The 18,168-nt window shown below is 50.6% G+C and overlaps 1 protein-coding gene across 5 annotated transcripts in view; it reads right to left on the bottom strand.

Annotated features, from left to right (window-relative positions):
• Positions 1-18,168, bottom strand: part of clcn2a (chloride channel, voltage-sensitive 2a) — a 36,739-nt gene that overhangs the window by 16,039 nt on the left and 2,532 nt on the right. For 3 of the 5 annotated variants that reach the window (XM_035421606.1, XM_035421610.1, XM_035421608.1), the window contains exons 2-4: positions 8,626-8,743; positions 2,256-2,387; positions 61-189 (exon numbers count right to left, since the gene is read on the bottom strand). In XM_035421606.1, coding sequence (XP_035277497.1) covers positions 61-189; positions 2,256-2,387; positions 8,626-8,743 — 379 coding nt within the window. Of the gene's footprint in view, positions 1-60; positions 190-2,255; positions 2,388-8,625; positions 8,744-13,613; positions 13,633-18,168 lie in introns of those variants that run through there. The other 2 variants (XM_035421607.1, XM_035421611.1) reach the window with 2 other exon arrangements.

The raw sequence follows: 18,168 nt of genomic DNA, 5'->3' as shown, positions 1-18,168 counted from the left end.
TGTGTGTGTGTGTACGTGTGCGGGTGCGTGTGTGTGTGTGTGTGCGGGTGCGTATCTCACCCACAGCCTGTGGAGCCAGTATCTGAGTGAACCCTGCAGAAAAGGTGATGAGCACCACAGGGTAGGCCACCCAGGCCAGGTACTGCATCAGCACATTATATCCCAGGCCCTTATACATCCACTTCTGTGCTGTAGAGACACAATGCACAAGAGCAACACTCCCAATCAGCCATCTCATCACCAGTCAGAAACCCTTCCCATTTCCACGCACCAATCAGAGGCCTCCTGCCATCACCCCTCACCAATTGGAGTGCTTATACTATCTCTCCTCACCAATCAGAAGCCTCCTGCCATCACCCCTCACCAATTGGAGTGCTTCTACTATCTCTCTTCACCAATCAGAAGCCTCTTGCCATCTTCGCTCACCAATTAGAGTGCTTCTACTATCGCTCCTCACTAATCATAAGTCTCCCGACATCGCCCCTCACCGATCAATGTTTCCATCTTCCCCGCTCACCAGAGTATTTCTGCCACCTCCCCTCACCAATCAGAGTGGTTCTGTCATCTCCCCTCACCAATCACCCCCCCCCCCCCAGCCCCCCCCCCCCCCCCCCCGGTAACCCACCAAATTTGCGTTGCTGCATGCTGGCCACGCGCACCAGGCGTAATTAATTTGACAAATGACCGCCCCGTCAGAGGCAGACCCGCGCACTTACCCCCCTCCCTTTCGCTTAATGCACCGCGACCGTGGCGCACAGCCCGGAAACGTGGGCTCAAAGTTCGGTAAACAAATTAGGGAGGACAAAAAAGAGCGCCCCTCGTCCTCCTTTCTAAATGTTTATCCCCCAGTGCAGCCGCACCTCGTCGATAGCTAAACGTGAATCTTATCGCCAACAGAATCTCCGCGTGCTACCGTGCGGTCTGAAAAGTCACAAAGACCGCCATTCGGTGTAAAACCTGCTTGTTTTTGCTGAAAACGAACTGCTGAAACGCACACGCCCCAGCATGCCTATGTGTGTGTGTGTGTGTGTGTGTGTGTGTGCTGTGTGTCCCTGATTTCAGCTAAGGAACGGTGCCAAACCCTGCAGACCACTCTGCCCAAAACACTCGATACAGTACGTCAGGGGCGAGGGGTTATCAATCACTGTCAACCTGTCAAAACCAAACCCCGACACGACATACAGTTCGCTTGATTAATCACAGCCTTTTTTTTTTCTTTTTTTTCTTGCCAAAATAACAAATGGCTCTCAGCCACAGAACACAGTTTTCAAAGCCGGTTTGCCCGAAGCGAAACGCCAATAAAAGAAATTCATAAATTTCTTCTTTTTTTTTATTTTTTAAAAACACAGCAGTGACTCACAGCTGGTGATTAAACCCCGTTATTTATATCAGATGCGATCTGGGCTTCGGTGAAGTTTTTTTCCGACGTCGATGTAATCCCTGCCTGTGTGCCTAGCGTGTCCCGGTCCATACTACACATGATGGCGTGGATGTCCCGTGGGCGTCTGGGACAGAACCGCATGCTAAATTTAGCGTACACCCTTCGTTCGTTAGACGAAAGTGACTCGTTAAAAATTTACACGGGAGCGACCGGCGAAGAACGAGCGAAGACCAGGCCAGAGCCCCCCGCCCGAAAAAAACCCCAACTGAATCGGAGAATAAGTAGAGCAAGACCTTCAGCCCATAAGAGCAGGGCTGCCCAGCCCTGTTCCCGGAGATCTACCGTCCCGCAGATTTTCATTCCAAGCCTAATTTGGGACACCTTGATTCTACGGGCCGCAGTGCAGTATAATGCAGTGAGGAACTGGTATTGTAACCTGAAGGTCACAGGTTCGATTCCCAGGTAGGACGCTGCCAGTGTACCCTTGAGCGAGGTTCTTAACCTGCATTGCTTCAGTGTTTATCCAGGTGTATAAATGGATGCAATGTAAATGCTACGTACAATGTTGTGTAAGTCGCACTGGATAAGAACGTCTGCTAAATGCCTGTAATGTAATGTACTAATTAGCAGCTCAAGGAGATCTCTAGCTGTTGAATGAGGTGTGGCTTTGTTGGGTTGGAGTGAAAATCTACAGGACGGTAGATCTTTCCGGAACAGGGTTGGGCAGCCCTGCCATAAACAGTCTACGATCTGTTGTCTTTCGGCCCTCCCTCTCTCCTCTCTTCTTCTCTTCCGGTCATCTCTTCCTTCTTCTACACCCTACCTCTTCCTCTTCCTCTTCCTCTTCCCTCCTCCTCGCCCTTCCCTGGCTCACCTTGCTGAAAGAACACGATGGCGTAGTCCATGAACCAGCTGACCAGGGCCATGAGAAGGCCCAGGAGGATGAGATAGATCCAGTCCTCTCCCACTCGTGAGATGAAAAACTTATGGCAGCGCGAGGTGCAAGCTGCAGAGGAGAGAGAGAGAGAGAGAGAGAGAGAGAGAGAGAGAGAGAGAGAGAGAGAGAGCAATAACATCTATGAAACTACATTACCCACAATCCAAATGGTACTGTAGTACTGACCGCGCCCCCCCTCCATCCCACACACACACACACACACACATAAGCCACGTTTCCACCCAAAGTACCCAGAACCTTTAGTTCCAGGAACTACTTTTCAAGGGACTAAAAGGTTCCTTCAGCCCATTGTTGTCTGCGTGACCCGCGAAGATTAGGCAAATTAGTCCGCTGACGTATGAAAAAGCGACGTCGTCGTCGGTCCATCTGTCGTATGATTTTTTCTGCAACTCCATACTACCACCGAAGTACTTTCCAATAACGGGACAGCCCGGAGGGGTTTATTCCACTTATACAATGGATTACCAACAATGACTAATATATGGTTAATTTAGTATTGATTTTTATCGACTTAATCACCTGAAATTGAAATATTCTTCCGCGGCCGTTTGGGCATATTATTTTGCCGTTGTCAAGCAAAACTCCTGTTGGTAGTATGACTTGGACCGTTATTATGCAACAAACACACAAACACCCCCAAAGGCGGTGTGAGAGAGAGCCCTATTACTGAAATCCACCTGCGGTTTGTGTTTAAACAAACAAGAATTACGTGACCCACAATGCAACCTGTGAAATAATCCTTTGCCAAAACTAAACAAGGAACAGATCACCACAACAATTTAAAGGCAAAGTGTTTTATGTGAATGATACCTCTGTCAGGGCTGTGTGACTTGGAATTAGGCACGATGAGAACGCCAGTTTCAGAGAGGAGAATCTCACAGCCAACAAGTTCACATTTGTATATGCATCACTTGCAACCTCTGTGCAACAGGGGGTGCTAATGAGCAATTTTTTGTACCCTTATATTCAGGCTTAAGGCCTTAATGGGTCAACTGCGACGTGTTTAGTCAGAGTATAAACCTCCAGGTTTAAATCCTCCGACCATCGTTGCGTTGCAGCTGGAACAGCTAATCCTCATTTCACAGGCTAATAGTTACAGTTGTAATGCAGTTCCGTTGGTTTGGGGAGGGGTGGGGGTGGGGGTGGTGGGGGGGGGGGAAAGCGACAGGGTTTTAATCCGTGACTGTCCTCGCTGCCCGTTACCTGGGAGAGGAACGGCGTCGCCTAATCGAACCCTGAGGTGCGGCAAGCCTCCCGCGCACAGCGCCAGACAAGAACGTCCCTCCTCCCTCCCTCTCTCCCTCCTTCCAGGCTCTGTTCCCTCCTCCCTCCCTCTCTCCCTCCTTCAACTCTCCGTTCCCTCCTCCCTCCCTCCTCCAATTGTTTCCCTTAATCTCTCCGCCAGGTTTTTTTTCCCCTCTTTATCTGTTTCGCCCTCTATCTTCCCTCTCTCTTTCTGCCTCCCTCTTCATCCATCTCTCTGTGAACAAGATGGAGATCCCACTACCCCTCCCTCTCTTCCAGTTTCTCTTTCTCTCATCCATTTCTCAACCCTTTCCTCTATCTCTCGCTCTTTCTCTCCTCCGACGTCTCTCTTTCTCTCCCTTTGTTTTTCCCTCCGTCCCTCTATCTGTTTCTCCTTCCCCCCATCTCTCTCTCCGTCTCTCTCTCTCGGTGGGGTAGGAAGAGGTGTGTGTGTGCGTGTGTGTGTGTGTGTGTGTGTGTGCGCGCGTGTGCGTGTGTGTGTGTGTATAGGGGAGAGTACAGGTGCCCACAAGGGTTGACACCTGTCCACTGGCAGCTGTGAGCGTTGGTGGCACCAACAGGTGGTAGATAGGCCCCTGCTGCCATGTGCTGTGTGACGTCACAGGTGGCAGTTGGTTCGGCGAAGTCAGTGAGGCTTCTAGCTCAGGGCATCCGTATCAAGGTCACGTTCCGGAACAGAGCTTCCCCCTCTGACTTTCAGCCAATGAGATCAAAGAACAAAATGTCTCAGGGTCGCATTCCGGAACAGAGTTCACCCACTGACTTCCAGCCAATGGGATTACGGAACAAACGGTAGCATCTGTGGTCCCATTATTGCTGCTGGCTAAAATAGCTCGGAGCTTTTCCCAGAGTTCTCTCCCATCTCGTCACTGACTGTCTCTCTTTCTGTGATCCGCCCGTCTTTGCTGACCACTGCTGTCCTGCTTTAAGGAATTTTAAACCACATTTTAAAGCTAATATTAATAAACCTTAATTAAACATACTGCCCTCAAAATTATACAAACGCATACATTAAATACACCTCTCTCTATATCTCTCGATGTGACTTAAAACAATATATTTGTGTGTGTGTGTGTGTGCATATGTGTATGTGTGTGTGTGTATGTGTGCATGTGTGCGCACGTGTGCGTGTGTGCGTGTGTGTACATGTGTGTGTGCACACGTACGTGTTTGTGCACATGTGTGTGCACATGTGTGTGTGTGTATGCGCGTGTTTGTGTGTGTCTACGTGTGTGTCATAACAATTGAAAAAAACAATGCTAAATAAAAAAAAGTGAATTTGGTAAGAGAGCGGTGAAGAATGGGTGTATGGATATGTGGAGAGAGAAAGAGAGAAAGAGAGAGAGAGAGAGAAACTACCCAGATAAAAGGTACAATGTGTTACCTGTTCAACTTGTAAATATAATTACAATTAACTAAATCCTAGTATAAATAGTCTATTGCTTTTTTTCTCTCTCTCTTTTCTCCTTCTATTTGGAATTCCTGTATTTGTGTGTGTGTTTTTCTTACAAAATGCTTTGGCAATAATTACTGTATGTGTTTCGTGCCAAAAAGCAAATTGAATGGAATTGCATAGAGAGAGGAGCTGAGGACAGAATCTGTGGGAAATGTTGATGTAAGAACTGATGACGTAATCCGACGTTCTGAGTGTGCCACTGCTATGTAGGGGGGGGGGGGGGGCGCTGTGTGTCCCACTCAGGTGACTCCCTAATCAATGTGCTCTACACAGAAAGTGACAGCATTTTACACAAATACACTCGCACACACACTTTATATATATACAGTACTGCGCAAAAGTCTTTGGCACCTGTAAAAAAAAAATGCTGTACAGCTAAGATGCTTTAAAAAAAATAAAAGGTTATAAGTATCGAATAAAAAAATATAAAGAGCAGTAAATAGTTAAAAATTAAATAAAATCAATGTTTGGTGTGACCACCCTTCGGCTTTAAAAATATATCAATTCTCTTAGGTACACTGTCCTGCAGTTTTATAAGGAAATCTGCTGGTAGGATGTTCCAAGTATTTTGGAGAGCTTGCCAGTTCTTCTGCAGATTTTGGCTGTTTTGCTCCCTTCTGGCTCTCCAGGTAATCTCAGAGACCTTTGATCAAGTTTTTTATCTGAAAAGTAGTCTATTACTTAAAATATTGCTTTGTTTAACAAAATACAAAAATGTGTCTGTGAAATTTCATTTTTTGGAAAATTCATGTTTGGAAATCTCAATTTTGCTCTTTTCTACTGACACACTAATGCAGAAAACAGAAAATAAACATCTAAGATCAAATATATACTATATATTATATTTTAAAATCTAGGGTGCCTAAGACTTTTGCACAGTACTGTGTGTGTGTGTGTGTGTGTGTGTGTGTGTGTGTGTAGATATATATATATATATATATATATATATATATCGCTCTCTCTCCTGTCCATTAACACAGAATGGCCCTGCCCTCTGCTGGCAAAATGGTGCCACTATTTTTAACAAAAAACCTCCAAGATATTGGGACTAACCCATTTCTCCACTCTCGACTAAGTGTGCGTCGGTGGTTATACCCTTCGGTGACATATTGAGATGTGGAATGTAATTCTGCATATAGTATGTATTAAGTGTGCAGGGATTTTTAAAACAACTGGGATACACTTTTTGTTCCTTGGTCGTAATTTCAACTAATTCATTGTAGTCACATCGCTATTAATAGCTTGCATATGTCATATTAACCAAGCTTGCTAAAGTTGCATTGCTATTGTCACACATCATGTTCCAAACATCCAATCGCACGCGGTCACCGGGAAAAGGTTGGCGGCAGTTCAGTTCAGCCAGTTCACGAAGTGAATTGAAATTCGTCTTGTGAATTCAAAAAGTGACCCGTGATGTTCGTTAAATTAACTGACCGAACCGAAATTTTACATCGAGCGCAGCTGCGGAGCAACGGATGCATTATGTCGACTTCTTAGTAGCGCTGGCCTTGTTCCACTCGCATATAAAATAAATTAAGGTGGCTGCACAGTCTGTTCCTCGAATGCATTTGATTTATTAAATGGCCAATGCTTTGGCAGAGCTCCAGATCTTCAAACAGCAGTGAAGGTAGCTTGCTGCCAAAACGCTGGTTATTTAACCAATCATTTGCATTTGGAGCCACGGCGTCTCTGGCTACATCCATAGCGTCTTCACGCATTTTCCAAATGTTAAGTTATTCTGTCCTGCAGCACGCCAACTTGTGTATGTGTGTGTTTCTCAGTTACACGTGTTCTACACACCTGCGTGCGCACACATGCACACACACACAGGCAAGCTATTGGAGTATCTTGCAGTCTGAGGCAGGACCAATCAGACCGCGGGAAAGTTTCCACTAACTATCCAGACGCTCTGGACTGGGGACAGGGCATCCGGGGTCGAGACTGAGACGTAAACAACGGGGGAAAATTGAATGCCGCGTTCAGCAGGCTGCTCCGAGTCGCACTCGGGTCGGAGAGAAGCCGCGGTGGACCGCGACCGCGGAAGGGGAGATGGCGGACAGAATATTCGATCAGATTATTAAATTTGGGTAAAAGGAGACGGGTAAATCGAATCCCGAAGTTCACACAGGGAATTATTCTCCGAGTCTGTCTCGCATCGAGACGGCGGTCTGCATATTTCGTGACCGGAAACCTTTTTTCTTTCAGTACCTTTTCATTTCAGCGAACGCCCCGAACGACCTCGTCGCAATTCCTCAAAACAAACGGCAGCATCGATGTAAACTGCATTGCGTTTACGCCCGCCATTCTGCAACTGCCCAGCCGATTAAAGCACTAAAGCTAATTACAAACCGATTGGCCGACTGGTTTGAATGGTTTATTGAAGGACCGATTGACTCACCGATTGATTGATCAACCGAACCGCCACGCCTGTAGGCAACAGCAGTAATCAGGAAAGCGGAGGAAATTAATCGCAGAAAAGTACGAAGGAATTTTTGCAACTCAAGGAAATTACACCTGTTGAGCCGTCAGCAATAACGTCATCCTTTTCAGTAACTCTAGGGAAATAAATGACAGGACACGAGCAGGCGGAGGATGCAAGTTAAGACCGGTCTCCATGGCAACGCAAGCATGAGGTAGTCGCTAAGGGGGGGGGGGGGGTCGAGTAAGACGCACATGCCCGCCAGACTGCCGCTGTCAATCATTGTTGCCGAGCAACAAGCATCGTGTGTCACGTCGTCTTTTTACGCGGGTGCCCACTGTCCGCTGAGGATTCGGCCGTGGCTGAGCTGCTCCTGGGGGCGGGGCAACTGGTGTAAATTTAGAGCAGTAGGTAAGGTACGCAAAATTTGGGACTCGGACTGGAGTGGGTGAATGCAGACTGGCCAGTGCAGGGGGGTGGGTGGGTGGGGGGGGGGGGTGGTGGAAAGAATTTCAATCCTGGAGGACCGGTGTGTGTACCCTGGCTAAATTAGCTAATTAGCCGTGTACTCTAATACTGATTCACTGAAAAGATTAGATCGCAGGGAAGCGTTTCATAGAAGGACCCAAGAACAGCCTTCGGTCGGAATTCACGCGCTTATCAGGAAACTAAGAGATGCAGCGAAAGCGTCAGACGGCGTAAATGCTAGGGCTAATTAGGGTAATTGAGGCCAGAAGTTGGCATGACAACCAGAAACAGATGCGGCCCTGGTTACCCACCTGTGGGGCTAGGGGCCACAGCCGAGGTCAGAGGCCACACAGCGAGCGACTCCGGGCCAGAATCGGGCCAGATCCGGCCCAGAGTCGCTCGCTCACTCGCTCGCTCGCTCGCTATCTGGGGAGTGACGGAAGGAGGCAGGGGAAAGAATTGAAGTCTGCGTATTAAAGAAGCGGAGCAGTGACGCTGCAGTGCCAGCAGGGGGCGCTGCATCTTCACAGAAGTGCACAGCGCTGGCGGGCTGTGTGCCGCGCTGCAGCTGTAGCCGAATGTGCGCGCGGTCGGCTCACGGTTGGCCCGCGATCGGCTGAGCGGTCGGCCCATGGTCGGCTGAGCGGTCGGCTCACGGTCGGCCCGTGGTCACTCACTCTTGCACCTGCCGCAGTGGTGCTTCTCGCACTCCAGCGCCTCCGCGGCCCGGCTTCGCTCGCCGGCGGCCCGCCGCCCGCCGCCCTCCTCCCTCTCCGGGGTGCACTCACCGTTCATCTGCAGACAGAGAGAGAGAGAGAAAGAAGGGGAGAAAGAGAGCGAGAAAGAGGGGGAGAGAGATGAGAGATGGGGGGGGGGGGGGGGGGGAACAGATACCGCGATAACTGAGAACGACCCAGAGGACCAGAATGAATCAAGAAAGAGATACAAAGGGCGAGAGAGAGAGCAAAATGAGTGAAAGTAGGAAGATAGTGTGAGTGTGGGTATGTGTGTGTGCTGTTCGTGTGTCTGTGTGTGTGTGTGCTGCTTGAGTGTGTGTGTGTGCTGTTTTGCACACACACACTAACAACACACCCGACCACATTCACATCTACAACACACATCTACACTCACACACACACAAACAGCACACACACACACACACACAGCGTATGAGGGAGAGCAGGCGCACGCCGCTCCACGCTCAGTGACTGGGGTGACCCAGCGAGCCGAGCACTTCGACCGTGTGAATCCGACGTGTGAGTGACAGCATGTCCCAGGGGCCAGCGGAGGAGAGCGAGAGAGAGAGAGAGCAGCTGTGTTTGCCTCTGTCTCTCTCTCTCTTTCCCTCTCTCTCTCTCTCTCTCTCTCTCTCTCTCTCTCCCTCTGCAGTGTAAACACTCCTCCTCGGCTTGCGCCAGTGGCACATTAAGATGAGGATCACGTCTCCGCCAGATTCTCTCTGCTCACATGAGCAGGAGGAACGCCACGGGAAAGCAAATCAGCCCCGCCTCCCTTCCAGTCTGCCCCGCCTCTCTGCCACTAAGCCCCACCTCCCTCCCAGTCTGCCCCGCCTCTCTGCCACTAAGCCCCACCTCCCTCCCAGTCTGCCCCGCCTCTCTGCCACTAAGCCCCACCTCCCTCCCAGTCTGCCCCGCCTCTCTGCCACTAAGCCCCACCTCCCTCCCAGTCTGCCCCGCCTCTCTGCCACTAAGCCCCACCTCCCTCCCAGTCTGCCCCGCCTCTCTGCCACTAAGCCCCACCTCCCTCCCAGTCTGCCCCGCCTCTCTGCCACTACGCCCCGCCTCCCAGTCTGCCCCGCCTCCCTTCCAGTCAGCCCCGCCTCTCTGCCAGTCTGCCCCACCTCCCATCTAGTCTGCCCCACCTCTCTGCCACTAAGCCCCACCTCCTGTCCAGTCTGCCCCGCCTCTCTGCCACTAAGCCCCGCCTCCCTTCCAGTCAGCCCCGCCTCCCTGCCAGTCTGCCCCGCCTCTTCTCCAGTCAGCACCGCCTCTCCTCTGCCCCGCTTTTCCCCCAGATCTTGTCCCCTCATCCAATTTGCCCCCTCCTCTGCCTGCCTCATATCATCAAGGCACAATTGAATCATTTAGCGTATGCTTTTAGCCAACGCGACGAACAAAAGTGAATTTCACATGGTAATTACCCGCGAGAACAAACAAAGCCATCCGTGCTCGTGGCTGAATGGAGGAGGCTAATCCTCTGCTGTTAAAACCAGTGCACTTCAGCATTAAAGAGGCCTCCATTCCGGAGTAGAAGGACGCTTTTTATCCTCGTTGCTGCTGTTCCCCATCCCATCACCCCGGCTGTAAGTGGGGCAGATCTCTCCATTTAAATCCGCACTTTGAATTACCAGAGAGGAAATGGGCTCTGTCTCAGTGACACACACATATACACACACACGCATGCATATGCACACATATAAACAGACACGTAGCACAAAATTATACATAAAGACATACAAGCACACACACACGCACGTATGCACGCTCACACACACACACGCACACACGCACACAAACACACTCCAACGCACACACACACACACACACACTCACACACACGCTCACACGCACACACACACGCAGACACGCTCCAACGCGCGCACACACACACACACACTCACACACACGCTCACACGCACACACACACTCACACACACGCTCACACGCACACACACACGCACACACGCTCACACGCACACACACACACACACTCACACACACGCTCACACGCACACACACACACACACACACAAACACACAGACACGCTCCAACGCGCACACACACACACACGCACACACACTCTCTGCTGGAGGCTCAGCGAGGTATCGTGGGCACTTTGTGGTAATTACGTGTTTAAATTGGATTCGTTCTTGGCGTCCCCTTTCCGAAGCCCCCTCATTTTTTTTAATGTGGCAGTAACGGGCCATCTGCACTGTGGGGCCCCTGGGGGGGTGGAGTGGGGGGGGGGGGGGGGGGGGGGAGGGGGTTGATCTCTGCTGGCAGACAAACACCGCGCAACACGTTGTAAATTCGCACGGCTATAAAACGCGACGTTAGCCGTAATGGCTCCTTCCTCATCGCCCTCGTTAAGCGGGGGGGGGGGGGGGCGGGGCTCCCTCTTCATCGCCCTCGTTAAGCGGGGGGGGGCGGGGCTCCCTCTTCATCGCCCTCGTTAAGCGGGGGGGGGCGGGGCTCCCTCCTCATCGCCCTCGTTAAGCGGAGATCACCTCCGTTTCCCAGGCCGCCCGGCCGCCCGGCCGACAGGTAGACAGGTAGACGGGTAGACGGGTAGACAGGTAGACAGGTAGACGGGTAGACGGGTAGACGGGTAGACAGGTAGACAGGTAGACAGGTAGACGGGTAGACGGGTAGACGGGTAGACGGGTAGACAGGTAGACAGGTAGACAGGCCGACAGGTAGACAGGTACACAGGTACACAGGTAGACAGGTAGACGGGTAGACGGGTGGACGGGTAGACAGGTAGACGGGTAGACGGGTAGACGGGTAGACGGGTAGACGGGTAGACGGGTAGATGGGTAGACAGGCAGACAGGTACACAGGTAGACAGGTGGACAGGTACACAGGCACAAAGTCGGCCCGCCGCCCCATCGCTCCCTCCCCACTTTTCTAGATGCGTTTGTCATGGATGGATGGACAAACGGATGGAGGGATGGATGGATGGATGGATGGAGGGATGGATGGATGGATGGAGGGATGGATGGATGGATGGATGGATGGATGGATGGACATCATTGCATAACCTTTGGCAGACGTACAGAATGCCCCAGGAAATGGGCCCAGCAGGAGGGAATCTGCACCCCTTTCCAAAAAAAAAAAAAAAAAAGCAGAGCTCACTTGGCTCAACCACACGTTTTCAACTCCTCCTGCAAACAGGGTTCTGCAAACAGTGAAGGAGCTGAACGCAAACTCACTGAAAGCACGGAGGCTTCAGAACCGTCAAACAGAAGGTGACTTTATATTTGTTGGGTGCGTCATCGTTTTAATGCGTGCGGTGGTAATCTGTGACTGGTGGGGCTTTTAAGAAAACGAAGGCTCGCCGCGCGCTTCTCCTCTTCGCACAGCGCGGCCACGGTGCTTGCACGTTGCTCCGTTTCCACGGCTACTTCGCCTACGCCAATGACACGACGGCAAGAGCCGAGCAGGGCAAATAATGGAGCGCGCATTATGACATCATAATGAGCCGTGTTTCTATAACCGGCACCGAGGGTCGTCGAGGCCAACGATCAAGGGCACAATCTGTGACATCATCATCATCACTCGGTACAGGCCTCGGGGGCGGGATCATGGCACAGTGCAGCAGTAGCCAATCAAAATCAGCAAATCAGGCAGGATGATATAGCCCAAGGGACTGTGCAACAGGAGGATGGTTGATGGTGGGGCAGGATTTTGGAACGGGGAGGTGGGGGGGGGGGTGAGATGAGTGTGTGTGATAGAGCCGGCCACACCGGTTTCAATAAATCTAATAAAATAAAAGCGGGGATGTAATCGACCCGCCTCCTTCGGCACCAGAGCGCCCCCGTCAGCAGAAACGAAGGCCTCTCCGCCCGTCTGGGGGGCAGGCGGTCAGGTTTCTGGCTAACCACCCCCCCCACCCCCCCAGCCATCGCCCCAAGCCCGTTAAATCAACAGAAAGAAGAAGGCGGAAAGGAGCCCAGCAGTGTTTTGCCTCTTCTTCCCTCGTTTTCCAGTGTTCCGCTGTTCCTCTTACGCCACCCCAAACTCCAATGCTTCCATTCTCCATCCCACTCCTCTTATCTCTTGTTCCTTCTCTCCCTGCACCGCCCCCCACCCACCCACCCCCCCCGCACCCCCCCTATTATTTTCTTTCATGTAACCCTACGTGACTCATAAGGGATTCAGCCGGCGCTGACACCTGTCCCAGCATGCACTGCTCCCGCCACCTGCTCCTCAGCTTCGCAGCCGCGGTCGGTCGCCGCGGTCGGTTGCCGCGGAGGCGGCGATCAGAACCCCCCGCCGCGTGCGCGAACCCCACGGCGGCCCCTAGCGACCACAGACCCCTGCTGGCGGGAGGTAGGAACAACGGTCAGAATCATCAACCAGAGGGGCGTGTGGTGGGGGTGGGAGGTACTTTTTCCATTTTTCCAATGAACTATCAGAAGATTAGATTATATTAGATTAGATTAGATGAGATATTTTCCTGACATATCCAGCGTTTTGGTGGGGTATAGGGGGTGTTCACCCCGTTGGCTGTGTGACCGGGCACCAGGCACGTCCACTCCTCACCTGCCGTGCGGCAAGGTACCCTCTCATGCGCCACCTTCACGCTCCCTCGCATTCTGTGAGTTTAGCCGCTCTATCGGCGCTCACGGTTACCGCGCCGTCCGAACGCGGATCCCTCGGCGTTTTTCGCCGGTCGACAATCTCTCCGGCTTTTTTTTCGCAGACCTCCTGTGTGGGTGCACCGCAGCATGGAGGCAAAGTCAGAGATCGGAATAGCGCGGTGTGGGTGTATATTTATTTAAACGAACACATTTTTTTAAAAAGCAAGAACCAAACCTTTCTCTCCCCCCTTGGCATTCCAGGCACGCTTCCCTGCAACAGCGCAGATTCGCTCGCTGCGTTGCTATCGCTTTCCCTAGCGGCGCTGTTCGAATTCACTTACGCGGCAAAGTTGTCGGTCCCAAATTAACTCTGACAGAATACATTCTCTTCTGCGTTTTTCTTTTTTTTCACTCGGATAAAGCACCCCAGATTTAACAGAGCGCGCTGTGAAGCCGCTCCGCTATTAAACATGCCGAGGCTGTAAATTGTTAAAAAAAAAACGTTTTCGCGGAAGGCGTTCTAGCAAACGACTCCCCGTGCCTAGTCACGTTATTGATGATCTCATTGTTAGTTCTGTTCTCTCTCTCCCTCTCCGAAATAAAAGGCAGCACTTTGTCCCGGACACAATGGAGGGGAGAGAGGGAGCCTTTTCGAACGAGGCCAACGTGCACAGTCAGTAAGTTCTCGCCTAAGTGCAAACGCTTTCCACCGCCCACCTACCGGCTGAGCAGTTGGTAGAGCTTCTCGTTGTGAGCGCAGCCTGGGCCCTCAACCCAGGTACCAGCAGCGTCACCCCCTGACTTTTTGGGGGCCCTCAACACAGGTACCAGCAGGATCACCCCCTGACTTTTTGGGGGCCCTCAACCCAGGTACCAGCAGGGTCACCCCCTGACTTTTTGGGGGCCCTCAACACAGGTACCAGCAGGGTCATCCCCTGACTTTTTGGGGGCCCTCAACACAGGTACCAGCAGCGTCACCCCCTGACCTTTTTTTTTTCTTTTGGGCCCTATCCAGTGACAGGTTTCCTAAAAGCTCTCTCAATCCAACCCCCCCCCCCCCTTCTTCCCTACCCCTTGATCATCAGTACAGTCAGCCTCAGCAAGGCTCTCCATCAGGGCAGCTGACAAACCACTGTGTCTCTGTCTACCACGTTTTAATCACTAGTTTGTTTTAAAGAAAGGGCCCCTTCAACAGCAGCGAATGTGGAGTCTTTCGGCAAGGACCCACTGAAGTGAACGGGGAACAGGGCTAACAAGAAAACGCAGAGCTTGTTTAAGTATCCGTTTGATGGACGAGATAACTGCGGCGGCCCGAGCGTTCGAGGGGACCTTCAAATCCCATTACCCGTGTCGACGCCACTGGAAATCATTGAGACCCGTACAATGACATGAACACAATTCAAAAAATCTGTTTTTTTGTTTTTTGTTTTTTTTTTGTACGACCAATAGGGACCCCTCACATGGATACCCTGGAGAAGAAGGTGTCTCACAGATTTTAATTACAGAGGCCTTTGAAGAGAAGACCTTGGTACTGAGAACGGGACGTATTTCTGGCTGTACACAATGAAACGCCCGCAGACCGTTGTCGCTGAATATATTTTATCCGAACTCAAAGAGCCGTTTAGAGGTTTATGTACCATCAGAGAGTGATCACTGTTCCGTACAGGCGAGAGAACCCGTCACTTCATTCTCCCCCTGTTACCTTGATTCCTCACCTCTGAAGGATTAGAGAGGAATGCAGCCCGGACTTAGAAAAAGGAGAAAGCTAGCTTGGCTTGGCTGGGCTTTGGCTGGGATTGGCTTGACTCCACATCTTGGAGTCCTGTGGCGTCCATTAAAGAAATGCTTCACTCCCTCAAGTGACCTATCACATTGCAGGACCTCTTTCCCTCTCAAATCTAGGGCAAAACTGCTTTTTTTTTTACGATGCTGGAATGAATTCGATTTTGTTTCATTTTTTCCACCTATAACGTCTACAGTTCTACACGGCGCAGAGCATGCGCAGAGCATGTGTAGAGCATGCGCAGAGCATGTTATTTCTGTGTTCCTGACCAATAGCATGTTCTGTGTTCTCGTTAGCCACCTGACACCTGAACACAGGCATGGTTGTGCTGGGAGCATTCACTGGCACCGGACCAGATTACAGCAAAATATTCAAATTACAGAAAATATTATGAAAAAATAGAGAGAGAGAGAGAGAGAGAGGCAGAGAGAGAGAGGGAATTTTATTTGTTAACAAAGCCCCCCGACCCCACCCCTATTACTGAGGGTCCAATCACCCCTTATCTTTAACATTATTATTGTTCCAATAGTTGCGGTTGCTGCCATTATGGTTTTATGTAAACAATCACTTTGGCAATACTATACTGATGTGCGGACATGTCGATCGAGCTTTTCTGAATTTGAATTGGAGAAGGGGAGAGACAAAAAGAAAGAAGAAGTGAGTGAGAGGGAAAGGGAGAGAAATACAGCAGGAGAGACATATAAAGGGAGAGAGGGAATGGGAGATAAAGAGAGCGAGAGAGTGAAAGCAAGAGAACGAGAAAGGGAGGGGTGAGAGAGAGATTGTTTAAGAGTCCTTATCACCCCCCGGGTGCAGCGTGGTGTGAAGAGCAGTAGATAAAAATAAAATTGATTGAATGATTGATTGAATTGAGTGTACAGGCAGAGAGAGAGAGAGAGAGAGATAGGGAACGCGGGGGGGTTGTGGGGATTGGAGGGGGGGGGGCTGAAGTGAGTGAGGTGGATTCTTTTCACTCAAAAGTAGAGAGGAAGAATTGCACCATCACTGGGCATCACCCTCATTCTGTTTATTTTCCTATCTGCAGTCATGCAGGTATGTGCCCCCTCCCCTCCCCTCCCCTCTGCCCCCCCCCCCCCCCCCCCCCCGTCCTAACGAAGCCACTGAAGCACACTTGCAGATCTGAGCCCCCGCCTGAGACTCCTGGCCTTCAGGGCACTATCAGAGTGAATTTACCTCACAACAGTCAGAGAAGCTCTGTGTCAATTCCGGAGTCCATTTTGAATGGAATTGACAGTTGGTGATAAGTTCCAAGTCAAGCTGTTGAAATTTGAATTTGAATTTGAGCTCGCATTGAAAATGTCGACAGGATAACATCACTGCCACACAGTGTCACATCACAATTTGTCAGTCCTGTGTGGATTATAATATTGGAAACATAATAGATATTAGAAGATTGAAAATATTACTCTATATGTTTTCCAGAGGAGGAGGAACAGTGGGACCTGAGCACTGTTTTGTGCGTGTGTGCGTTTGTGCATGCATGTGTGTATGTATGTGTGCGTGTATGTGTATGCATGTGTGCATGTGCATATATATGTGTGCATGTGTGTGTTCTGGGTCGGTGTGTGTCTGTGTATGCATGTGTGTGTGTGTTTGTGCCTGTGTGTGTTTGTACATGCATGTGTGTATGTATGTGTGTGTGAGTGTGTGTGCTTGTACATGCATGTATGTGTCTGTGTCTGTGTATGTATGTGTGTGTGAGTGTGTGTGCTTGTACATGCGTGTATGTGTCTGTGTCTGTGTAGGCATGTGTGTGTGTGCGTGTGTGTGTGCGCGTGTGTGCGCGTGCGTGTGTGCGTGTGTGTGTGTGTGCGTGCACCTGTCGGTGCGTTAGTTTATTTGATTTCTCCGTTTGTTAGCTCACGTGTTGCCGTGGGAGACGAGCGATTGCACACCCTGGGATTCTAAAGTAATCCCCCCTGCAGCTGGCAGCGGAATGCCAATCAGCTCAGTTCTCCGCCACGTCTCACCCTCCTCTCGATTCGTCTCACCACAGCCCAAGCAGGACAGACTCAGAGATTTAACTCACACATGGGCAAATGCCAAATGAATCATTCGCACACCCAGCTTTAACTCACACAAGGACAAACTCCAGATTAATCATATACAGACCCCACTTTAACTCACGCATGGGAAAATGCCAAATGAATCCTTCACACACCCAGCTTTAACTCACACATGGGCAAATGCCAAATGAATCGTTCACACACCCAGCATTAACTCACATGGACAAATGGCAAACAAATTATTAACATGCCCAGCTTTAACTTACACAAGGACACACACCAAACGAATCATTCACACCCAGTTTTAACTCACACACTTGACAACTACACACCTTTGCCACATAACACAAATAAATAAATGCCACCTAGTCAATAAACGACAGTGAACCAACACTCCACCGGTTTGTAGATTTCCACAAAACTTTTACAAGCATCTTCTGTTCCACCACAGGCCCATCTTTGGACCAGAGCACCAGCTCCTCAAAAGCACGACTGAAAAAAGAGATCTGCCTGTTGGCCATCGATGAAGAGCGGAGGAAAAAAAAAAAAAAAAAGAAAAAGAAAAAACTGACAGTGCCGGTAACATCCGTTGCCTAAAATACCCCCAATTTCGAGTAGGCCCTACAGTGATCCAGCTGGCCGTCAGCTTTTAACTGGGCAGGACCCAACCCTTCTGAGACTCCCTATCTTTAGGGGTGTGATTAAGTAGAACAGACTGCCCCCCCCCCGCCCCCACCCTCCTTAACCCTGAAAAGTGCCCCCCCCCCAGGGGTTTAGGGGAAATGTCCCAGTTAAAACAGCGCCCCCACCCCTCCCACCCCCCCCCCCCCCCACTGGTGCATTTGCAAATCATAACAGGGAACTACAGCCCATGCTCGTATCAATGCACAAATTCAAATGTATCTGTGTGTGTGTGTATATGTGTACGTTATGGGTGTCTGTGTGTACGAGTGTGTGTGTGTGTGTGTGTGTGTGTGTGTGTGTGTGCATACAAGATATAAAGCACGCACTCGCTGTCACTCAAACCAGTCCGGGGTAGAGCGGGGGGGCATACACTGAATTAAGCGCCAAGCATTAATAAAAGGT

The sequence above is a fragment of the Anguilla anguilla genome, chromosome 6 (assembly GCF_013347855.1).
Source record: "Anguilla anguilla isolate fAngAng1 chromosome 6, fAngAng1.pri, whole genome shotgun sequence".
NCBI lineage: Eukaryota > Metazoa > Chordata > Actinopteri > Anguilliformes > Anguillidae > Anguilla > Anguilla anguilla.
The sequence above is the reverse complement of the archived record's forward strand: the minus strand, read 5'-3'. Positions and strand labels throughout refer to the sequence as shown.